The 26183-nt window shown below is 39.4% G+C and overlaps 1 protein-coding gene across 1 annotated transcript in view; it reads right to left on the bottom strand.

The window, feature by feature from the left end:
- Positions 1 to 15124: 15124 nt before the first annotated feature.
- Positions 15125 to 26183, bottom strand: part of LOC119056100 (guanylate-binding protein 6-like) — a 29608-nt gene continuing 18549 nt past the window's right edge. Inside the window, exons 7-11 of the mRNA XM_037154426.2 lie at positions 19111 to 19391; positions 18225 to 18437; positions 17105 to 17207; positions 16571 to 16764; positions 15125 to 15605 (exon numbers count right to left, since the gene is read on the bottom strand). Of these exons, the coding sequence (XP_037010321.2) occupies positions 15384 to 15605; positions 16571 to 16764; positions 17105 to 17207; positions 18225 to 18437; positions 19111 to 19391 (1013 nt within the window). The 3' untranslated portion in view covers positions 15125 to 15383. The remainder of the gene's footprint in view (positions 15606 to 16570; positions 16765 to 17104; positions 17208 to 18224; positions 18438 to 19110; positions 19392 to 26183) is intronic.

Here is a 26183-nt window from a genome sequence, read left to right on the forward strand (position 1 = left end):
GTCTCTCTCTCTTTTTCTTTTTAAGAAATTCCTCCTGCTGAAGTCTGCGGCTCCATACAGTGGCTTGGCCCCTTGCACAGCCCAATTCTCCAGCCAGACCTGTGACTATCCTGGTCAGGGCCCGTCACTGCGTGACTCTCAACTCTCCTGAGCCAGCATCCAGACTCCGTGGGTGATCACAGCCCCTGTGTGTTTGCCACTTTGTCCTTATTCCCCTCTCCGTGACTTCAAGCAACCAGGTCTCTCCCAGTGCTGCTCAGTCCTTGTTTGGCTGGGGAGGGAGCAGTTGCCCCAGCTCTCTCCCAGGGACCCTGTGGCAGACCCAGCGGGCACCAGGCCTGGGGCTGCAGCTGCCCCGGTCCCCATGCTGGCCCCTGGAACCTTATTGTCCTGAAGCACTCTCCTTACTGTCTGGATTTTCAGTGTCCGCTACAGTTTCTGGTCTCTTATTTTCATATATGCTGGGGTACCGTTTGCTGTTTGTTCTGTTCCTCTGCAGATGAGGTAGGTTTTTCTCCCACGTGTAGGGGGCAGTGGAATCTGCTCCCTCCTACCTCGCCACCATGTTCCTCCTCCGAAAATCTAGAAGTCATTTTTTTGTTGCTTAGGTTTGTGATAGAATTACATCTCCTGTTTCAATAGGCATATCAATGAAATTTTTAAACACATGCACATTTTCTCTATAAGAGAAAACAGCAAAATCAAGTTATTATTGTCGGTAGAAGCATGTGAAAACGAGCCAGGAGGCCCCCAGGAAGCTGAGGTAACACACCTCCTCCATGTGAAACTGAACTTTTGAACTGAGCTAAACCAAATTACCTCCTTCTGATACAGTTCTTGGAAATGGCCTGAACCACAGAACTCCCTAACGAAAAATAAAAATTTCACCTAGCAATAGACATAAACCGCTAATTATGTACAGCATAGAATAAGTCTGCTTGTGAGCACCAAACACAGCTCTTTCAAAACAACCTGTGTACTTCCCTTTGGACTTTTCCCTTTTCCTGTGTTCATCAACTCTGTTTGTTTCTCTCCCTCTTAGATTTCTATCCAAATCTTTGTCTCTTGGGTTGCAATTTAAAAAAAAAAATAAAATAAAATAAAATAAAATAAAATAAAATAAAATAAAATAAAATAAAATAAAATAAAATAAAATAAAATAAAATAAAATAGCTTTTGCTTGCTTTGCAGTTCTTGGTCTAAGTTGACTGACACCACTATACAAAGAATTTTGGAGTAAGATGTTAAAATAATAAGCCTTACATTTTACCTTTTAATAATGTATTGTCTAGCTGCTCTGTCACTTCGAGAAAGAAGAGGTTTGAATTAAAAAATGGAAAGAGTTGTGAGTTGTGCACAGATGTCCTTGCTGTGGAAACTCTGTGGAAAAATGTACTGGGTCAGGACAGAGGCATGCAGCTAAAGTAGATTTACGTATTGGAGAGCTCTGGGTCTTTAATGAAGTTCCCAACCAAACAGCAGCTGCACATGCCATCAAATTTTCCTCAACAGTGAGACACGGGTGCCACCAATGGAAGAAGGAGGTGTCTGCACCATCTGCAAAAGGCATCCTCAGGACAGTGAGTTGTCCTTGAATATTTTTTGTGTAGTTTGCTATGAGTTGCTTTTTAAAAAAATTATGTTCATGTTTTGCTACAACAGAAAAGCAACTGATTCCCTAAACTTCAGTTTCAATCTGAATTATATTTTACAAAATTCCAGTTCAAGTAGCCCTGAATTGACCTAAAGAATTGTTTGTCTAACTGAAAAACCTTAGATTAGGTCATTTAAAAAGCAATATCCTGGAGGAAATTTGGAGGGAATACAGAGAGAGTTCCAATACTTCCCTGCTTGTTGTTTCTCAAGAGTGAGGGTGTGACATTGATTTCTTTCAAATCTTTCTAAAACTGGCTGGTCCATGTACGAAGCTGCAGGTGGGCCTCTTACCAGGGCTGATGTTATGACTTTCAATCATTACTCTGATTGTCTCCAATATATTCTCTATGCAGTAGGAAGTGATCTTTTAAAAACACACATTGAATCTTGTCATTTTTTCTTGCCAGTAAATCTTAAAAGCCTCATTGCAATTATTGCGAAGTTCCACCGCCTCTGAGACGTGTAAGGTAATGCATACTCGGGCTCCTGCCTGGCCCTCTCTAATCCTGGGCTGTCGCTGCTTCGCCACAGGGACCTTCATTCAAGGTCAAACACACCAAGCTGTTCCTCAGCCAACAGTTTTGCTCAGACTTTCCTTCTGCCTGCAACTCATTTCCCCCATTGTTTCCTAACTCAACTGCACTCTTATTAAAATTTCATTTTAAATTCTTATTTTCTCAGGGAGGTGTCTGACTGACTAATCTAAATTGGGTATCCCTTCTATACTTACCTATGTATCCTGTACTTGTCCTTCACAATGCCTAGCAGAAATTGAAACATTATACTTTTTAGTAGGACAGTTTGTTAATGTCTTACTTCTGGACTACTAATATGTAAGAGCATGGGAGCATGGTATTTTGCTAACCACAGTATCTCCATTTTCTTTCCCAATCCTTGTACAGCGTCACATGGTCAATGATTGGCGTATATTCATTGAATAGCTAAATGCAATCATGTTTGAAGCTGCATGCTCTGTGTCAGATTGCTCCACATTTGAATCTGGCTTATAGCACCTGTGTGTTTGACCTGGTAGAACAAAATGTGGAGCATTCAGTGCTCCATCATTCAGTGCTCAGACAGGTCTTCATGAATGTGAGCTCCTGTTTACTATTCTCTTTGTTACTGCCACTGTCATTTTATCATCATCCTATCACCCTGGGGAGAAATTCCTCTCCAACTGTGAACCTTGGAAATCAGACAAATTACCTGTTTCAAATATACAATGATGGGATAGACATAAGGTGGACATTCACATTCCAAGAGAGAGAAATTGAAAGAAATAAAGGAATTTGGGTCCCAAGCAAGTCAGAAACCTAGTACAACAAATTCCATTAGATTCTTAAGTTTCTTAAGAGAATCTTAAGAGATTCTTAAGAAGAATCTCTCTGGCTCTATCCTCTGTCGTTCTGGCCCCATTGCAGTGGTGGGCCTTTCCTCCAAGACCACCTGGGCAGCACACCTGTGTCCTCGCTCCGGGTGGCAGCTCTGCCTTCTGGAACCAAGCAGGAGATGTCCCTGACACATGGGCCTGTGTCTTCTGGGTTCATTGTGGCAGCAGCATCCCCACTGGCTTTTACATCTTAGGGCTCTCCCCTCAGAGACCTTCTCCCTCCCTTAGGTTATATCTCTGCCACTTTTGATACAGGCTATCATTGTTTCTGCCAGTGTAAAATTCTCGAAAAAAAATGTTGCCTTCCTGGGGGTCCAAGCCATCAGACACAGTCTTCCATGGATCTTCCCCATATAACTGCATCTGGATTCCTGGCTTTGCCAAGATGGTTGAGTGGACCTACGAGCCAAACCCCTAATTTTTTTAGCAAATAGTTGTTCAGCCTCACCCTTAGCACTGTTTACTATCTGGATAGGCTGAGAATCATGCAAATCAAGTGCTTGTTCCTTTTTCTGTAGCTATTTCTTCTTCATTTTATCATTCTCCTCTTGCATTTGAATATAAGCAGCAAGGAGAAAACAGGTTATACCTTCAAAGATTTTCTTAGAAATGTCCTCAGTCAAATATCTAAGTTAATTACTTGTAAGTTCTAATTCCACAAAACACTAGAATACAATTTTGCCAATTTCTTTATCACTTTGTAACAGAGCTCGCTGTTCTCCCATTTCCAATAATAAGTTCCTCATTTCATTTGGGACCTCATCAGAAGCAACTTCAACATTCACATTTCTAGCAGCATTCTGTTCATGGCTATCTATATTTTCTCTAAGATGACAGACAGAAGCTTTCTCTCAGCTCTCTTGTTTTGTTCCTGAGCCTTCATAAGAATCACGTTTAATTGCCATGTTTCTAGCAATAGTCTCTTTAAGACAATCTAGAATTTTTCTTTTATTCATCTCAAAACTCTTCTAGCCTCTACCCCATTATCCAATTGCAAAGCCTCCACATTTTAAATTATTTGTTACGACTTCCAGTTACCCAAATCTATATTATTCTGCAAAGACTTCCACAGCAAAGTACCACAAACTAGGTGACTTAAATAACAAAAACTTATTGTTTTACAGTCCTGGAAGCTAGAAGTCCAAAAGCAAAGTGTTGGCAGAGTCAGTTTCTCCTGAGGGCCGTGTGGAAAAGGTATGTTCCTGGCCTCTCTCCTTGTCTGTATGGAAGCGGCCAGTTCCATTCCATGTTTCTCTGCCTGCTCCTCCACCTCCTCTTTCTTCTTCATTTCTTTCTCCCCTGCAGATATGAACTTTATACTTGTTCTTGAAATTTATTTTATTCCTGGATACATCAAGGTTGATTATCACATTTTTTCAGCACCTTAACAATATTATTGCATTATTGTCTGACTTCCATTGATACTGCTGAGAAATCAGTTTTCAATTTTTTTTTTACTTTGTCTTTTCTCTGTAAAACTTTTAGACATTCACATTTGTATCCTATAATTTTGCTATGACCTATCCAGGTGTGAATTTACTATATTTTTCACTTTGATTCAATGTGTTTCTTGCATCCACTGATGGGTAATTTTATAATTTCTAGAACAATTTTGGCCATTATACTTTCAAATATGACCTCTGTCCCATTTCTTTGTTTCCTCATCTATATGTACAGATTAGTTACACAGTGAATACTCTTGTTTTATCCTCTCTCCTTATTAATGTATCTCTCCTTCCCCCTGCATTATTTTCCCAGCTTTGTATTCTAGGTCATTAAATCTCTCTTCAGTGAAGTCTAACCTGCTGTGAAATTGGTCTTTTGATTTTTTTTACATTGATTATGCTAACTTTTAGCATGAGTACTTCTATAGCATTATTTTAAAATACATTATGCCATTTTTATAGATTACTAATTTCTCCAGATATTTTCAAGCTTATCTTTTGCTTTTATAAGCCTAGAAAATCCTCCAAATTGCTTCTTATTTCACAACACAGCTGTCTAATTTTTTTAGTAATTATAGTATGTCAGTCAGTGTTTTCCAGAGTTGTGTATGTGTTTCTAGGTGTAGACTACACACCTCCCCGCAATATAGGAATAAAAAAGAAAGAGAGGGGAAAGAAAGACAGAGACAGAGAGAGATTTATTATAAGGAGTTAGATCGATTGTAGGGCTGGCAATTTCCTGCAGGTTGCAAATTCAGGTAAGAGCTTATACTTCATTTTTTACTACAAAATTTATAAGGCACCATGTAGGAAGCCCAGGCAGGACTTCTATATTGCAATTTTGAGTATATTTCTTCTTTAGGAAATCTCCATTTTTGCTTCTGAAGTCTTCAACTGATGAAGTGAGGCCCATCCATATTATGGAAGGCAATCTACTTTACTCGAAGTTTACTGGTTTAAATGTTAATTACATAAAAAAGTTGTTACATCTAGGCTAATATTTTACCATACAACTAGGTACCAGAGCCTAGCTAAGCTGATACAAAATTAATGTCAAGAATGTGATACCTGTGACACCTGTTACATTGTCCCTAGTGGGAGTAGTCTCACTGTCTAGAGGACAACAGAAAGCATGACACCTACCACAGACAGCAACAGTCCCAGGATGTCAACACACTACATGGTTATCAGGTGTCGGAGTCTTAAAGAAAGATACAACTCACACAGAGAAAAAAATCACTTTCAGTAGTGGGCATCAGTCTCCCATGGCCAGCAGGTCTTGCTCTGCAGCTAATGCAGGCAGACGGTCTCCACACACCCCTCTTGTGCCACAGGTAAAGGACCCCTTTCCCTCTCCTCCAGGAGCAGAGGTAGCAGTGGGGTTGGCAAGGTTCCATATGACACATTCTTTAAGCAGAATAAAAAAACACTTATCAAGCCAAAACAGGAAAAATACTCCCCAAAAAGGCAACAAGCTCACCATAAGCTGTGAGAGCTCCTTATCTTCATATAAAGGAATGTTCCAGGCCAAAGACAACTTTTATATAGCCACACAGGGGTAAAAGACTGTATGTATTAGAGTGCCTTTACCAATAGTTCAACCCCCAACCTCTGTTCAGCTGCTAAAATAGCGCATAAAGCAGATCAAATGTGGTGAGACCACTGGCCGTCCCAAATTTGGAGGCAGGAATGATTCCGATGTGGCCTTCTGAACAGCCCATGTGGATACAGTTTGCTCACAGAGTCTGCTTATTTTGAGTCAGCACTTCATCTGGATTGCTGAGAGACCCAGACCAGCAGCATGCAAGATCAGGCCTTCCTGGAGGATGGTACTCAACTAAAAACTTCACATGTCTGGACTAAGGCAACTAAAGAGGTTTAAAAGAAGAGTCTGGGGGGGTGGCTGTTGGTATACAGCTTATAAGCATCCCACCTGAACATGAATCTTTTCCAGTTCAGTTTCTATGTTCTCTGAGTTGATGTATACACAGCAAGGCTGTAGGCAAAAACACACCTGTTCTGCAAGCATGTAATTGAGAGCGATTACTTATCTATCAGCACCCTGACTACTGAGGTTAGCAGTCCTGTTAGAAATGAAGTCAAGGAAAGTCAGAGTCATTGTGTGCTAGCCAGGACATTAAAGTGGCAGTGTAGGATGAGAAAAGTGTCAGTGTGTGGTGACAATTCCAGCATTGAGTTTGTCTCCTCTCACCACAGCCATGCTGATTTCTTTTCAGGGTATTCCTTTGCCACATATGGCAAAAGCTTCTGTAGGAATGAGAATTTCCTTCTGCTCCGAGAATCTCCTGAGGCAGTAGATGGTCTTGTCCAGTGACCAGGGATGAGGATTACCCAGCTATAGTCACAGTTCCCTGTCCAAGTTCTGAGGCTGCACCTTCCACAGGGACCCACCGGCCCTGTTGCATGACCCAATATTGCCCACCTGTGTTGAGGGTTTAGGAGTTCCAAGTGTGGCTGTTGATATTCTGTTGGCCTTTCCCCATCCACATTGGATCCCACAGGAAGGAAACATTGGTAGGTAACATTCCCTTGAAGTTTGAATCGCGAGGCCCTTTGGGTGGTGCCACTTGGACCTGGACCACCCCTGAGTATTATGTTCCACTTGAAAAAAAGAAAAGAATGGTTGAGTGTATTGAGACAGAGATTTTGCAGGCACAGGCTAATCAGGTGACTAACTGGTCCTTTACACCCTTCAAGCTCATATGTCCCAACATGCACTGCAGTGCTGTGTTTAATGTCCAAATGTCTTATGTTTACTCAAGGATACCACCTAGTAACTTGTCCTTCCCGATGACCTTTGCATAGTTATTGTTTGCATTTTCCATTTTATCATTTTATCACCTCATTTGCCTGAAGATAATAGGATCATGAAAAGTCCATCTTATGCCAGAGAGTATGCCCGTCGGTAGGTATATTGTGCAGAGAATGCAGTGCCTTGATTGGATTGGAATCTTCTGGATATTCGAACACATGACAGAGGTGTTTTTCTAAACCCACAATAATGGTCTACATAATTCACCAGAACAGCAGTCACATGTCCAGAATGTGTTCATGGCAGTTAGGTACCATGAATCTGTGATTGGCAACTAGTGGCCCAGTGTTGTCAATTTGCCACATTCATGTGGGGCTAGTGTGTGGCTGGTATGACCTAGTGTGTCACACTGTGAAGTCCAGGCTCCCCGGCAGCAGTCACACGACTGTGCTGCATCTGTGTCTTCTGTTTGTTCTGGGAATGGCCCTTGTGGACTGGCCCATCCCTCATCTGGCCCACAACTGGGAAGTTACACAGTTTATTGAGTGTGCAGTTAGGTCAACTTGAGAGTTCTATTTGTGTTCTCTTCTGAATAGTCCTTGGGCATCAACATAAGTAATGCATAGGTCTCCTTGCCAGTCCTCAAGCTGCTGCCACAGTGCCTCTGCCCACACAAGGGAACCCTTAATGGTCCAATCATTAATCTGCCAGTCACTGCACCATATGGCTACTTCATTTGCCCATGAGTCTGTAAATGTATAGCAGTGAGTTGCTGTTGGAGTGGCCTGTTTGTCATTACTACCTCATAGAGTTCATTCCATTGGGCAAAGCATCTTTGTCCAGTCTGAGTTAAAATGTGGTCATCTTGGGGTAAATTACTGTGGTCCAGTGGACTCCATCAGCTTTGAGTTTAATGCATCCATCCATGATCCAAGCTATACCATCTGCTGAACCCCTCTTTGGACCCTCTTCAGCTAAGAGAGAAGCAGAAGTCCCCCATCAGCCATCCAGCCCCCTCTACCAAAGCATCTACTTACTCTTATTCCAGTTCTTGTACTCTTTCAACTCTAGAATTTCTATGTTGCCCCTTTTAATATTTTTATCTTCTTATTAATATTTTGACTTTAAATATATTTTTTTACTTTCCAATTACAGTTGACCTACAATATTATATTAGTTTCAGGTATACAACCAATGTTTAAATATAACTCACTATGTGATAATCCTGATAAATATTATACCCATCTGATGCCCTGTGTAGTTATTGCAATATTACTGACTATATTCTCTATGCTATACTTTAGGTCCCCATGACTATTCTGTAGCTAAAAACTTGTACTTCTTTTGGTTCCCAGCCCACACTCAATCCACTGAGCCACACCAGCCAAGGCACAAACTTGTACTTCTTAACCCCTTCACTTTGTCACTTTTTCCAGGTGTGCCCCTCGATATGTGCTGTGTATACCCTCTTGTTGCACTTCAGCCTTGATTGTTCTTGGCATGTCAATGGGTAGAATTCATTCCCAGGCTGCAGGGCTCCGAGGAATGGCTGTGCCCACCATGGAGCATCAACCATGCAGAAATCCATCGCACTGAGCAGGACTTATTTCAGCAGGGCTTTGATGCCCCTGAGTCCACTCTTTGAGTGTGTCACTTGTGGAAATGGTCAAGTGGTGCTTCGCCGTGGTCTGAAGCTGTTCACCAAGTGTGCTGGTTCTGGGACCTCCTGGCGGGGAGTAGGGGTGCAGGCCAAGGTCAGTCACCCCTGAGTTCTGCCTGGGGCCACCTGGTATGAGTCACAAAGTGATCAGCAAATGGCCACCAGAGATAGTTCAGAGTTTATGCTTAAACACCTTGAGCCAGTAAACATCTTTTGTCAATTGATCTGAGTATGGCCTCAGAAGGGACATTCAGCAGGTAGGTGTCTGAGTTGCGACCTTACAATCTTCTCAAGGAATAGGACTGAGCCCTCACTCGGTGGCTCAGTTGTCTTTGAACACTTGTTATGCAGTCTGCTATGAGTTTGCAGCTTTAAAGAATCAGTTCTTATTTTTTTTAGGACTGAAAAGCAACAGATTTCCAAGAATTGATCTTATTATATAAATAAATCTTTGTTGTTTTCAGGTTCAGCCTGAATTACAATGATGGGAAATACCATTTCATGTGGACTTCAATCATCTAAGAGACTGTTTTTCTGGCTTCAAAGTCTTTATAGAGGTCACTTCAAAAACATAATGACTAGTCAAGTTATTAAAAAAGAAACTAGAATGGTATTTATCTGAGCTTGGAGAGAGGAGGAAATGAGGGGCTGTTTAATGGTATAGTGTGTCTGTGTTGCAAGAGGAAAAGAGTTTTGAATGTCTGTTATACAATGTGGGTATTCTCAACACTACTGAACTGTAAGCTTGAAAATGTTCAAGATAATAAAAAACAATGACTGGAAGCGTGTGCAGTTGGGAGGGTAAAAAGAGAAACCTTATTTTGGGGAGTTACAGTAACTTCCTTTGTCATTCTTCAAAAGAAAGTACAATATGTAGCACTTGGCATCTTAAATCTTTGTACATTCTGGTCATTTTAGGAAGCTGCAGGTTAATTTATTGTCACAGCTGATAACATGGCCAGAAATCATGATTTTTGGCTATGCTCAGTTTGCTCCTCATGCAGTAGTTGCAGTGGCAAAACAAAACAAAACAAAACAACAAAAAAACAAGTCATGTCTCTTTTCTGCAAAAAGTCTTAAAAGCTTCTCATTGCAAGTAGAATAAAGTCCGGTCTCCATACCTGGCCTGCAAAATCCTACACGACCTGGGTCCTTTCCCTAAAGCTGGGCCCTCTCTGCTTCACCACTTAGACCATCATTCGGGTACCAAACACAGCAATCTCTTCTCAGATAAGGAATTTGTCACAATGTGTTCTTCTGCCCAGAACTCACTTCTCTCATTTCTTTTCTAATTGTGCTCTTTACTGTAAATTCATCCTACTCTCTTTTCCTCAGGGAAGGACCACTGACTGACTAATCTAAATTGGGTCTCATTTCTACAGTTACTTTTGGCACCCCATACCACTTCTTTTCAAATAGTAGTATTTCAAGTAGGAAATTTAAATATGCATTTGTTAGTATGACAATTTGGTTGATGTCTTATTTCTGAATAAAAAAAATGCATGACTACAGTGATCATGCTGCTTTGCTAGCCACAGAATCCTCAATGCCTTCCACACTGTCTAGGGAATGTTTGGTGGAAAATACCTATTTATTGAATGGCTAAATACTTGTAAATCATATTTTAAAGTGCCTGCTTTGGTATTAGGGCCACAAATCAGCTTGGTTCACAGAATGCTGGCTTTTTGGTCTCATAAGACAAATTATGAAAAATCTCATCCTACAGTGCCCCCGAAAGGACTTCATGTGTGTGAGCTGTGTTACTCATGTATTTGTTGCTGACATCCTTGTCATTTTCACCATTGTCATCATGATTACCGTATCATGTCATCTTTGGCTTTGGTTATCATTAATCCAAAACAACTCTTCATAAACTATCCTTGACTTCATCGATTAATTTCTTCTTATTCCTCTTTGACCATGTTCTATTCATCCTCATCTGAATTCTCCATGGTCAGGCCTAGCAGGCTGTCACTCCAGCTTTGGTGCTCAACTATCACTGCATCAATCTAGCTCCTGATGTTTAAGTATGAACACCTGGGCTCCATGTGTCAGGATCTCTCATCCCCAACACTAGCAGGAGTCCAGTTTGCGATGCCATGTTTAACCGCCTGCACACAGCAGAGAGGCCAGCACTGAGTGTTTTAAAGATAAAGAGATCCTTCTCACCAGTACATGTTCTTTTCTTGGGCGGGGGGGGCAGAGAATTCTGCTTCTAACATCTTAAAACTATGATTCAGAAATAGAAAGTACAGGACACTCTAGCTGAGATTTCAAAGAATCACCCAGAACTTTATACCTCAGTTACGAAGTAGATATAGGGAATTAAAAAACCAAAGCCAAAATGAAAAATTTAGGATGCAATTTTTGTGCTTTCTAGTATTCTGATTCTTAGCCTTAAGCCCCTCATTGAACTGGGTGATGTCATTTCTAGAATCAATGAACAATTTACCTTCCAGTGGTGAATTCTACATCCTTATTAGTATTTACTATTAGTATTATACTTTACATTTTCTTTCTTATTTATGACTAGGCAATACAAGCTTTCTTTACAAAATTCAAAAGATATAATATATAATGAAAACTGTAAGTCCCTTTCACTTTCCACCCATGTCAGTAGTTTTCATGAATTTTTTTATTTCCACAGGACCACATATACATACTGTTTTGCAAATATTTTCACCTTAAATTTATTTTAAAGATTTTTTTATATTAGTACATATACAACCTCTATTGTCAGGTTATTTCACAGCTACCTAGAATTCCACTATGTGTATGATTTTTATACTGACCTCTATATTAAAAATCTTCCCATTAAAAACGATGCTTCAGTGGATCTCATTGGTGTGTATACCTGTGTGTGAAATCATGCACATGTCTGTCCTAAAAGTGAACATGCTACATCAAGATAAAAAATACATTAAAATGTAAGAAATATGAGGACAATTTTGCAACAGAAATTATGCATTTAACAGTTGCATACGAAACTTTTTTTCTATATGTCTCTAACACAATTTGTTAACAAATTTATTGATCCATGTCAATCTGAGGAGCGAAAAATTATATCCGGTAGTTTCAGTTCCATTTTCTAAATATGAGTAAGAATGCATATGTTTTCTTTTCTGTGAACTATCTAATCACATATACGGGGTTTTATGTCTTTCATATTACTTATGTAAGTTAGCTCTTTTTCTTTGATAGTGGTTGATAATCTATTTTCAGAGCACTACTAATCTTTGACTCTGTTTTTGGCAAAAAAAACCCCACAAAACTTCTTTCAGTTTTATGCACTTTCATATATATTTTATGTTTTCTGGCTTTTATATCATGTTTAGTAAGGACTTCCAAGATTTTTTTTGAGATTTCCAAATTGTGTGATTTTAATCTTCATGTTTGAATCTCTAGTCAGTCTAGAGTTTGCTAATATATATATATATATATATATATATATATATACACACACACACACATACATACATACATACACACACACACACATACATATGAGATCTAACCTCTGATCTCTCTGTAGGTGTCTATGAAGTTGTTTTAGATACTTTATTCAACCGGTCATTATTTTCTACTGACTTGAAATAATACATACCCTTAAGGAGTTCCAGCCAAGATGGAGGCATAGATAGAAACCCTTTGCTTCCTCACATAACCAAAAGGAGGACAACAACCAATTTAAAATCAATAAACAACCAGAAGTGCCAGAAAATCAAACTGCATGGAACTGGCAACCAAGGAATTAAAGAAAAAGTCAACCAGAATAACCAGACCAGTAAATACCCATGGTGAGGTGGGGCCAGTTCAGAAAAACCACGGCTAGGCAGCAGACTGTGCAGGCGGGGCTGGCTGAAGACAAAACTGAGCCTCAGGGCTGGCTGTGGGTTGCTATGGTGGGAGAATTCCCAGTCTCACAGGATGGTTTGTTGGAAAGTGGGCTAGAGCTGAGCAGGCGAGCTGTATTGTTCCTTCTCTGGCCCCTCCCTCACAGGCAGCACAGCAACTAGCGCTGACCTGCCCAGGTGAACATCTAAGGCCCCAGCCCCTTACAACTTATCAGGTGTGCTGAGACATAGAGATAGGACCCAAATGAAAGAGCTGAGCAAAGCTTCAGAAGGAGAACTAAGTGATGAGAAGATAGCCAACTTATCTGATGGAGAATTCAAAGCCCTGGTAATCAAAATCCTTACAGATCTGACTGAGCTTGGTCCGAAAAATGAAAGAACAAATAAAAGATACCCAAAATGAAATAAAGCAAAATATTCAGGGAACCAACAGTAACAGGAAGGAAACCAGGACTCAAAGCAATGATTTGGAACAAAAGGAAGAAATAAACATCCAACTGGAACAGAAGGAAGAAACAAAAATCCAAAAAAATGAAGAGGCTGAGGAATCTCTGGGATGACCTGAAACATTGCAATATCCAAATTATGGGGGTGCCAGAAGGAGAAGAACAACAGCAAGAAATTGAAAACTTATTTGAACAAATAACAAAAAAAATACTTCCCCAATCTGGAAAAGGAAATAGACTTCCAGGAAGTCCAGGAAGCTGAGAGAGTCCCAAAGAAGTTGGACCCAAAGAAAAACACACTAAGACACATCATCATTAAGTTACCCAAGATTAAAAATAAAGAGAGAATTCTAAAAGCAGTAAGAGGAAAGGAGAGAGTTACCTACGGAGGAGTGCCGATAAGGCTATCAGCTGATTTCTCAAAAGGAAACTTCCAGGCAAGAAGGGACTGGAAAGAACCAAATCAAAAGGCGACCAAACTTCATTTAGAATAGAAGGGCAGATAAAGTGCTTCCCAGTTAAGGTCAAATTAAAGGAGTTCATTATCACCAAGCCCCTACTATATGAAATGGTAAAGGGACTTATTTAAGAAAAAGAAGAAGATAAAAAACTATGAAAAGTAAAATGACAACAAACTCACAACTATCAACAAATGAAACTAAAAGAAAAGAAAAACAATGAAAACAAAAACTAAGCAAGCAACCAGAACAGGAATAGAATCAGAGAAATGGACATCACATGGAGGGGTTTCGGTGGTGAGGGGGAAGGGTGGAACTGGGCAGAGAATGTACAGGGAAGAAGAAACATAATTGGTAGGCATAAAATACACAGGAGAGGTCAAATATGGTATAGGAAACAGAGAACTCAAAGAACTTATATGTACAGACATGAACTAAGGTGGGGTAATGCTGGAGGGTTGGGGCACAGGGCAGAGGGGGATAAAAGGGGGAAAATTGGGAAAACTGTAATAGCATAATCAATAGAGAATACTTTAACAAATAAATAATACCTTTAAGATAAATAGTTCCTGAAAGTATCTGTTTCTATCTCTAGATGATGTGAACTGTTCTATAGCTCTGTCTGTATTGTTGGGAGTCAGTGCTGCCCTGGTCTCATTAATGCAGGTGTAGAACACTTTCTCACATGGCGTGACAGGATTTCTCTTCTTTACTCTTCTGTATTACCCTGACAATTATTAAAGCATTTGAAGCATTGTCATTTACACTTGTATAAATGAAGCCTGGTACCTATCTTTTTAAATTGAGATATAATTGATATACGGTTTTGTATTAGTTTCGCATACCCAACACAGTTATTCAATATTTGTTTACATTGTGAAATTATCACCAAAATGAGTCTAGTTAACATCTGCCACCCTACATAGTTACAGAACTTTTTTTGTAATGAGAATTTTTAAAGCTCTACTCTCTTGGCAACATTCAAGAATGCAACATAGTATTGCTAACTATAGTCACATGTAGTAAGTAGTGCTGCACATTACATCCAATGACATATTTATTTTACAAATGGAGGTTTGTTTCTACTGACTCCCTTCACCCATTTCAACCACTTTATCTTGATAACAACATCCTTTTGTTTTTTTGTACCTCAGAATATATTCAATTTATAAATGAATTAGGGAGGAATCAAATTGAATATATACTTCTTCTTTTTTGACTTTCAGTAGCATTCTTGATAAGTTTTTTCAAAAGTAATTGTTGCCTCTACTTCAAATTTGGTCTCTTTCTATCTCCTAAAGAAGTGGGTGTCTACCTTTTCCTATAAAGTGCCCCAAACAAAACATTTTAGGTTTGGTGGGTTTTACAGTGATTGTTGCAACTACTTCAGTCTGCTGTTGTAGCACGAAAGCAGCCATAGACAATAAGTAACTAAATGGGTGTGGTATTCCAATAAAACTTTATTTATAATAACGGACAGCAGGACAGAATTAGCTTGTTGGCCAAAGTTTGCCAACTTCAGTTACAAATAGTTGCTTGTTTTTCTATTTTAATGAATAAAACCAACTCTTAATCTAGCTAATGTATGTCAGGCACTTTTTATTTTAAAACTCTTGTGAGTAAAACTAAAAAATGTATACACCAAAAATAGAGCAGAGCACATATACACATTCTACAATTCCATTTTATAAAAAGCGAATTCTATTTAAACAGTGAGCTCAGAGCTTTCAGACCCATACCAGTTAGTTTGGCAGGAATAGATAGGACTGCAGTGGCTTCATCGGCAAGTTTTTCCAGGGCCTTTGAAATCCAGGGAGTTTTATCCTTTCTAGTACTCTCAATAGAATCTCTCAGACGATTTATCTCTGCTTCCATCTCATCAGACTTCTTCTTAAATCCTTCCTTAAGCCACTCTTCTTGCATCTAAAACAAAGGGTGTGGAAAGAAGAAAAGGTAAACTTTTGAAAATCCTCGTTTCTCAAGAGTAAGATTACATATGCAAGAATGTCATTAAATTTTCTTTATTTTATCCACAAAGGTATTCTCATTAAAGCATCAGAGAATAATACTGGAAGCAGACCATATCTTCTAGGTTAGACCTGAATAGTGAGAGGAAGAATAGTACTCAATGGTACTAAGGCAGGCATGAAGAAAAATGCAATAATACGTTCCAACCAAAAGTATAAATTAGGAGGGAGCCATTAGTCCACCTGCACAAATTTTCAGACTTAATTGGGATGGCATGGTCTCCCATAGTGTAGAAATAATTGGAACATATAAGCTGATCAACAAATCTGATGTAAACACTTCTAGATGGGAAATAAAGAGAATTCCCCCAGTGCTATGTGGTAACTTACACGAACTGTCCAGACATGGAGACAACTAAGCAGGTGTAGAAGGTGTCAGTTCCCCACATTTCTAAGTCTGGACGTATCTGATAGTTCTAGACCAGCATGGATCCAAATCTCTGTCTTTGCTGATAATTGGTTTCCATATCATTGAGTGTGATCTTGGTGAAGTACCCCTTTGTTGCTTATATTAAAAACACCTGGTTGGCATATCTACTTGATAATCTATTATACCCTGTTTAATTAGGTCTCCATGAGATCACCCAGGAAACCACAGTAACGCAGCAAACTTTGGAGAGGTTATTTATGTTCTCCAAGGACCTGGAGGAGCGAAGGTCATCTTGGACTCCCCAGAGACTCAGTGTGGAGCAAAACTCAGAGGCCTCTTGGAAAGCCAGGACTGAGTAATTTTGGTGAATCAAATGTAGTAAATAGCAGTAGTGGCTCTCTTTTAAATTTTGCTTTAAAATTTCATCCTTTCCTTTCTCATTTACCAGGGCAATTGCCATCAGCAACTACTGAAGCTGTGGCCAGACTTACCTTCATCTTGTGTTCCATTATGTTGGTCTGTTCTCTCAGAGCCTCATCTCTGTCCTTCTGCAGCTTCTCCTTCAGCTGAGCTAAGTTTTCTTCGAGACTCTTCTTCTGGGCCTCCATCTGCTGCTCCTGCTCCTGCAGTTTCTGTTTCATCAGCTCCTGCTCCTTCTCAGCGGCCTCCTTCCTGGCCCGCTCCTCTGCCCAGGGAAGGTTTTACAAAGAGAAGAAATTAAAAATCAGGCCTGAACTTTACCCTCTAGAGACCAGAGGATAAGTGAAATTTGAAAGAGAAGATGGAGAATCTCAGATTTCATTGGATGGCTACCCAGTCAAGAGCAGGTCTGAGAATGTGATGGAAAAGGCCTTGACTGTCTGGCTGATGTACAACCACAACTCTGCTTATGACTTCGAGATTTGGCAGAATGTGCATTCTACAGAAGAAGGGGAAATCTTGTTTTGGAAAGACCGTCGCACGCTCTGTCAAAGAGCACTGCGGGAACCTACCCATCCCACTGAGAACTGCGTCAGGCCCCATACCTGCTATGTCCTTCTCCCCTTGCGTCAGGGCTCTGTCTGCCTGCAGGATGGATTTCTCTATTGATGCCTGTGACTGCAGGAAGTGTTGGAAGACCTCTGTTGCCTGAGGAATTAAGAAAGAATGAAGAACTCAGAGTACCACTGAGGACATTTCTTCTGTGAAAACAAGTTCATTCGTGCCATTTTACTTTCTGTGTGAAATGCTCCAGGATCCTCTATAGAGTATCCAAGAACCTAACTGTGGCCAGAGACTCTCCATATCTTCCTCCAGCCCCCCTTCCAGCTCTACCTCTCTCCATATGCTCTAGGTTCCAGCCAGTCAGAATTATGTGCAGTTGCACATACTCATAATCTCTCGGTGCTTTCATATGTTTGCATGTTTACTCGGGGCTCTTCGGATAACATCTCAACCTACACAACCTGTACAAGTACTTTGCAATTTACACCCTCCTCCTCTTCTGGGAGGTTTTATAGGCAATATGCCCAATGTGAAATGGAGTCTTGAATATGCTGCAATTCTCCCTAGCCACTCGCTCGAGGGGTAACTTAAGGCAAATTACACGACCTGGTTGTGCCTCCTAATTCACATCTATTATATAAAATGTGGGTAATAAAAGCAAAAGTTCCATAACATTTTAAATAAGATTAAGTTAAAATGTTAAGAGAAAGAGTTTAACACTCTGGTATAGGTAATAACAGTTCAACATGTTAATTGTATTATTATTATTATCACATTTATTAGTATCACCAGTGTACCCCAGGGTCATAGGTTCATAAGTGTTACCACTCCAAGTAATTGTCTATTTGTTTGACACTCTGTCTCACTTTAATTAGCTTTGAGTGCAAATATTCTCAATTTCTACCATAAATCCTTAACACTTAGTACACTAAATGTCATGTTGTTTAGGCAAAGGCATAATTCCTGCTATGTCTCTCATAGATTTCAGAAATTTATACTCATCTTTGGGAGTGGACAGTTCTACTCTACTTAGGAAGAAAAAGCGAATAGCAGACCTTAGAAGCTAACAGTCATGATATCCCCACAGTGCTCCGCACTCAGATTTTCAGGAGCCCCTCTTGACTTTAATCTGCAGGATCTCCATGCACCCTCATTCATCACCTTCACTCCTTTTCTGGGGACTTCGCGATATCGCTGCTCAATCTTTTTCTTTGCTGCCTTGTACTCCTTGTGCCCTCCAGGGACAGAGAAATTTCCTGCTGAAATATTTTCCATTAGGTTGTTCGAAAGCTGATCAACTATATACTGGCAGTATTTCATAGAAGCCTCTTCATTTTTCAGCAAGAAACTCTCCTTCTTATTTTTTATGAGTTCCTACAAGAGAAATATAGACAGGTGTCACCAGAAGAAAGGAACAGAAAAGATAAAATTCCAAAGAATTTATTAGCTGCATACTCTGTGGTCCTCTTAAGATAAACATTCTGGTAGAGCAGCTCAAACAATGTAGCAAGAATCAGGAGATTTATTTCCAACCCTGAAAAGTCTCTGCAAGATTCTGCTAAAGCTTCTTAACCTCTCCAGGCCTCATCTTTATCTGTGAAATGTTGAGATTGCATTATATATTCTTTGTACTTCCTTGTAACTGGAGCATCCTGTGATTCTATCTTCAATAAACATCATACAACTAAAATAATATAAATAGTGATCTGTTAAGAGAATCTGTCTAAGGAACTCAAGCATCTAGAAACAGGAGTGCGAATACCTAGAGACTGACCAGCTCCAGAAAGACTGAGGAGTTCTGGAGTCATGCCACAATTCATTAAAGGAGAAATCAATGCTGATTTTGCTTAACAGATCACACAGATCCTGAATAACTTTCTTCAGTTAGAGAAAAAGAAATAAATATAGTCCTCTAAATTTCTCCCCCCAGTATAGTCCAGACTACTGTACCCTGAATAGGAGATGAGCTCTGAGATGAATATATAAAACTGCAGGCATCATTCCAGAAAAGCAAGAATTAAGAAGGACAAATGCTAAGACAAAATACCATGAGTTTCTTCTGAAACTCCCTCTGGTCATCCTTGAAGGACTTCTCCATGAAGATCTCAATGGCTTCCTTCTCACAGGCCGCGTGCAAGTCCAGCAGCTCCTGGAGCGAGTCTGTGGGGAACCTCACTCGCTGGGCCATCTGCTCGCTGTAGTGGTCGGCTGCCTTCTGCACGGCCGCTGAGTTCTCATGCTCAGCCAGAGTTGTCACTGCATTCTCCAAACAAGGCACTGCTCCACTGTTGATGGCATCCACATAAGTCACCACCAGAGTCCCCAACCCTGGACAAAGCAGAAAATGGGAATTAATATAAATTTATCACTCAATGAGATCCAAGATTCTGAAATCAAAATTTTAAACTACACACACACACACACACACACACTCATACACACCTTCTTACTCCTACCATCACCTTCATTTTCACATTTATTCACTATCCTAATATTCTATAGGCCATCACAAAAAAATGTTAAGTACCTACCTTCATCTAACATAATCAGAGGTGTCTGAATAATTATTATACACTACACAAACAAAAGAAAAATAAACTACACAGGTAAAGAGATAAGAAGGACAATTCAGATAATAATTATTCCTAATTCTTAAGCTCTTAGTAGATTTTCAGGTACTCAGAAACGGCTATTTATTTTGGACTGGTTCCAACTCCCAAGAAGTCTCTCTGGAAAAGAAAAAAAACACTTGGAAGAGAGAAGATGGTAGCCAAGTAAATAGAATCTGAGCCCACTTGCTCTTGTTCCCCAACTCATATTTTTGATTGTTCTTTTAACAATTAACCTGAACAATCAACAGAATCTTAGTTGACATGAAGTTTTAAAGCCAAGAAGAGTACAGGAGATGCTTTGTATCATCTGGTGAAGGATGTTGTAAGTTGAAGGGGAAATACCCTGTGCATGGTACCTTAGCAGGGGAGAGACTAGACAGACAGCAGCTTTGGAGCTCCCTCCCATCTGGGAGCAGGGAGCCCTAGTCGCACACAAGGATGCCCACTCCTAACAGGGAGTGACTTGGGAGGATATATGGAATCTGGGAGACCCAGGCTACACACCACAGTGAGCAGCAAGTCCGCAACAGGAACACCAACCTGGAGGGTTCCAGATAGGGACTCGTAAAACAATCAGGTTGCCACACCTGGGTCTGTCAAAGGATCCAGCAGACTGCAGCCAGGCGAGACTGGGAGAGACATTTTGCTTTTTGGGGAGAGGGTATGTGCTGAGAGCCAGACAGTGAGTGACTCAGTACTGCAATGTGGGTACAGCATAGGAACTTTTTAAAAAGAAGCTGAAACATGGCTGGACAAGGACCCCTCATGCAGCTGCTCTTCTGGAAAAGAGACCAGATTGAAAGTGCAGTTTATTTCCACAGAATCCAGCTGGGCAGGAAGTTGTGCAAGAAGGTGTTTGCTAGGCCCCACTCAGCTCTGCTAGCAAGCAAGGTGCTGTGCAGACCACAGAGGTTTGGACTGCATCTCCTGCAAAGGCAAGAACTGAGCACCAGAAATTCTTTGCAGCCAGACAGACTCCACTCACCCCTACACCCACAGAGTAAAAACCTCTGGGGAAGGAAACCTTTGCCCACCCTCCTCCTGCAGTCCTGCCAGGCTCAGGAGCAACCTGCTCAGTGCATATCTGCAGGAGAAAGAAAGGGAAACCTTTCTGAAATTTACAGCCGCTATAAACCAAGCTGGTTCCTGTGGCCCTATTCCACTGAAACCAGCTGTGCAGAGAGTGCAAAAATTGGCACAGCAAGGGGTATTCAGGGCCCCACCCAGACTTGGCCCTTATACAGAGTTTCCATTAGCACCAAGCAGGAAAAAGCTGACCCTGTTACAGAGATTGGCAATTCATATGAAACAGACAGCTAACTCATCAGAAACTACACATTATTGAAAATAATCTGGGATAGACCAAGACGTGTGGCACAGGGGTGGTAGAACACACCCACTGTCTTACCAAAGTCTGAACAGTGTCTCCCGGGGAGATGCAGGGGTCCCAACCTCCTGATCACACCAGAAGTCCTCTAAGAAACACACAGGTCAGCACTGAGCCTAAGACTAATGGCAGGACCACAGATAGAGGCAGGTGGCAGTAACACCTGTGGAGCTTTCAGATGTTGGATGACCCACCCTTGGACCTTGTGCTGATGAAAAGTCAGCAGGGCAGAGCAGCAAGGACCATCCTCGACACATCCAAGCCTGAAGGAGATAGCCATAGACTGTGGATCACCTGCAGCCTCAAGCAGGTTGCCTAGAGCTAGATGGGGACAACATCTGACATTGCCAGAGTCAGATCCAGAAGGAGGGGCCACCAGGCAAGCACTGGACTCTGCTGAGATCCACCTTGCTCTTTTTCATTGTTTGCATTGTTCTTTCTTTCACAGAACTTTTAAACATTTTTTCCCTTTGTCCTCAATTTTGTTCCTGTCAGATCACAATCTTTCAGTTCAAATCTCATCTTTTACTCTTCCCTTTTCTTACTCGATTTTGCCTTCTTTCTTCCCTTTCTTATTTTCTAATTCTCATTTTAAAATTTATTTTTCATTTCCTCACCCCTTTTCTTTCATTGCTCTTATTATTTCTCCTCCCTCTAGCCTACAAAATCATTTTTCTTTCCTCTAGTCATCTCATATTCTTTTTCTCTTTCATATAATAATTACATTCTTTCCACCTTTACTAATCTTTTCTCATTCATCATTGATGTCACTGTTGTAGTTGATTTTCTTTCAATTTTGTTCCTATTTGTTTAGTATTTTTAAATTTATTTCCAATCTCATATTTTACTCTTCCCTTATCTTACTCTGATTTGCCTTCTTCCTTCCCTTTCTTACTTTCAGTTTAAATTTTATTTTTTCCCCTTTCTTCACCTTTTGCTATTCCTTACTCTTGTTTCTCCTTCCTATACCCTCTCAAAATCATTTTTCTTTTTTCTTTGATCATCTCATATTCTTTTCTTCTGTCTTATAATATTCTCACTCTTTCTACCTTTGTGGATCTTTGCTCACTTGTCAGATATTTCTGTGGCTGTGATTTTCTCTCAGTTTTGTTCCTAATTTTTTCACAAATTTTTAGAGTTATTTAAAACCTCATATTCTCTCTTTTCTTTTCTTGCCCTGTTTTGCCTTCTTATTTATCTTTCTTATTTACACTTTAACTTTTTTCCCTTTCTTCACCTTATTCTATTCCCTACTCTTATTATATCTCCTCCTTCTACCCTCCCCAAATAATTTTTCTTTCCTTTATCATCTCATATTCTTTTTTAACTTTCTTATAATAAACTTATTCTCTTTCCACCTTTATTATATCTGATCATTTGTTGTTGATGTTAATATTGTTGCAGGGGTGGGGTATTTTTGCTGACATGGGTTTTATTTTCTGCGTTGTTTTGTTTTGTTCTGTCAGCACCTGTGCAAGGGCATAAGAGATCAAGGAGACTGCACCACTGAGTCCCACAGGTCTCCTACCACAGAACGCCACCTCATAAAAACAGGAAGTCAGAGCAAATCAGCCTAATATGTAGAAACAAACCAAAAGAGTCACTTAAAATGGGAAGACAAGGAAGCAATTCCCAATCAAAAGGAAAGAAGGAATCCCCAGAAAAAGAACTAAATGAAATTGAGCAAGCAGTTTATCAGACATAGAGTTCAAAGTAATGGTGATAAGGAGGCTCGAGGAGCTTAGAACTACAAAGATTTTTATGGGATCTACAAGGAGTTTAGTGGGAACTGTATCAACATGAAAATGGACATAGAAACTATGAATAAGAACCGGGTAGAAATAAAAAATACACAATATCTAAAATGAAGAATACACTGTAAAGAATTAAAAGTAAGCTGGATGAGGCAGATATTGAATCAGAGAGGTTAAAGACAAGGTAGAAAAAAAACACCCAGCCAGAATCACAAAACAAAAAAAGACTAAGAAAGAATGAAGATAGTTTAAGGGAGCTCTGGGACAGCATGAAACACACCAATATTCTCATCACTGGGATATCAGAAGGAGAAGAAAATAAACAAGAGATAGAAACCCATTTGAAAAACTAATGACAGAAAACTTCCTAAACTTGATGAGCAAAAATGACATGCAAGTTCAGGAAGCACATAGAGTATCAATTGAGATGAACCCAAACAGGCCCACTGCAAGACACAACACAATTAAAATGGCAAAATTTAAAGACACAGAAAAAATTTTAAAGGCAGCAAGGAGGGAAGAGATAGTAACATACAAGGGAGCTCCCATAAGGCTATCAGCTGATTCTCAACAGAAATACTAAAGGCCAGAAGGCACTAGCATAGAATATTGCAAGTGATGAAGAGCAAGGACCTGACCAAGACTACTCTATCCAGCAAGGCTTTCACTTAAAATAGAAGGTAAAATACAGAGGTACCAGACCCCCCCCAAAAAAAAGGCTAAAAGAGTATATTTCCCCAAAACCAGCATTGCAGGAGATGCTAGAGGGACTTCTAGAAGAAAAAAAGATGAGGGGCAGGAGAAGAAGGAGGAGGAGAGGAAGAAGAGGAAAAAGATAAGATAAGGGAAAAAAGGAAGGAAGGAACACAGGTACAAAGGGAGAAAAATGGCCATGAATACTCTTATCAATAATAACCTTAAATATAAATGGATTAAATGCCCCAGTCAAAGGATACACGGTAGCTGAATGGATAAGAAAGCATGACCCATATATATGCTGTCTACAAGAGACCCACCTCAGAACAAAAGATTCACACAAGCTGAAAGTGAATGGATGGAAAAAATAATCCATGCAAACAGACATGAAAAAATAGCTGAGGTAGAAGTTCTTAGACAAAATAGACTTCAAAACAAAAGCTGCCACAAGAGACAAAGAAGGTCACTACATAATACTTAAGGGAGTAGTTCAAGAGTATGTAACTCTTGTAAACATATATGTACCAAATATAGGAACACCTAATATATAAAGAAAATCCTGGAGGACTTTAAGAAAAAGATTGACAATAAAACAGCCATTGGAGGGGATTTTAACACCCCACTTTCAAAAACAGGTCTTCCAAATACAAAATCAAAAAGAGTATCGTGGCAACAAATGATACTCTAGATCAAATGGACTTAATTGATATTTACAGAATATTTCACCTCAAAAAAGCAAATATATATTCTTTTTAAATCCCCATGATCATTTTAAACAATAGGCCACATGATAGGACCAATCCTAAAATCCTCAGCAAAATATTGGCAAACCAGATCCAGTAATACATTAAAAGAAATCATATACCATGATCAAGTGGAATTTATTCCAGGGATGCAACAATGGTGCAATATTTGCAAATCAATAAATGTGATATATCACATAAACAAAATGGACAAAGTCACATAATCATATTGATAGGTGCCAAAAAGCATTTAATAAAATCCATCACTCATTTATGAGAAAAACACTCAGCAAAGTGGGAATAGAGGGAGCATACCTCAACATAATAAAGTATATATTAAAAACCTACTGCCAACATCATACTCAATGAGCAAAAAATAAAACCGTTTTTTTTAAGATCAGGAAAAAAACAAGGTGTCTGCTTTCACCACTGTTATTAAATATAGTACTGAAAGTTCAAACAACAGTGATCAGACAAGAAGAGATAAAAGTCATCCAAACTCAAAAGAAGAAAGTAAAAGCATTATTATTTGCAGATGACATGATGGTGTACATGGAAAACCCCATAGACTCTATAAAAAAATCCATTTGTCCTAGTAAGCAAATTCAGCAAAGTAGTGGGATAAAAAGTCAATATTCAAAAATGAATAACATTTTTGTACACCAGCAATGAAATACCAGAAAGAGAAACTAAGAAAAAAACTTGTTTACTGTAGCAATGACAACAATAACAACAAAAATAAAATACCTAGGAATAAATTTAACCAAGGAGGTAGAAGACTTGTATTCAGAAAACTATAGAACACTGACAAAAAGGAACTGAGGAAGATACAAATAAAAGGAAGCATATACACAAATATAAGGAAGCACATACTAAGTTCATGAATTAGAAAAATTAATGTCATTAAAATGTCCACACTACCCAAAGCAATCTATAGTTTCAATGCAATTACTACAAAAATAACAATAGCATATTTCACAGATCAAGAATAAATACTTCAAAAATTCATATGGAACCAAAAAAAGACCCCAAATAGCCTCAGCAATCTTCAGAAAGAAGAACAAAGTTGGAGGGATCACAATACCTCATATCAAACCATACTTCAAGCCCATTATAATCAAAACAGTCTGGTACTGGCATACGAAAAGACACATAAATCAATGGAACATAACAGAGAGTCCAGAAATAAACCCATGACTCCATGGTCAATTAATATTGACAAAGGGGAACATATATTCAATGGAGTAAAAATAGTCTTTTCAATAAATGGTGGTGGGAGAACTAGACTGGTACAGGCAAAAAAAAAAAAAAAAGAAAGGAAGGAAGGAAGGAAAGAAGGAAGGAAGGAAGAAACTAGGACACCAGCTTGCACCATACACCAGAATAAACTCAAAAAGGATGAAAGAGTTAAATATAAGTCATGATATAAAAATCCTAGCAGAAACATGGGCAGTAAAATTTCAGATATCTCACATAACAATATTTTTGCTGATATATTTCCAAGGTAAAGGAAATAAATTTAAAAAGGATTATATCAAATTAAAAAGCTCCTGTATGTCTAAAGAACCATTATCAAAATGGAAAGAGAACTGACTGTATGGGAGAATGTACTTGCCAATGATACATTGGACATGTACATTAGACATTGGATACAAAGAACTCTTATGACTCATACCTGGAAGATAACCAATCCAATTAAAAAATGGACAAAGGACCTTCTCCAAGGAGGACATACAAATAGTCCATTGACATGTGAAAAAATGCCCAATCAACATCACTATCCATCAGAGAAATGCAAATTAAAACTGCAATAAAATACTACTCCACACCTGCCAAAATGGCAATCATTAATAAATCAACAAACAAGTGCTGGCGAGGATATGGAGAGAGGGATACCCGAGTGACTATTGTTAAGAATAAAGACTGGT

The sequence above is a fragment of the Artibeus jamaicensis genome, unplaced genomic scaffold (assembly GCF_021234435.1).
Source record: "Artibeus jamaicensis isolate MK-2021 breed Jamaican fruit bat unplaced genomic scaffold, CSHL_Jam_final scaffold_1019, whole genome shotgun sequence".
Lineage (NCBI taxonomy): Eukaryota > Metazoa > Chordata > Mammalia > Chiroptera > Phyllostomidae > Artibeus > Artibeus jamaicensis.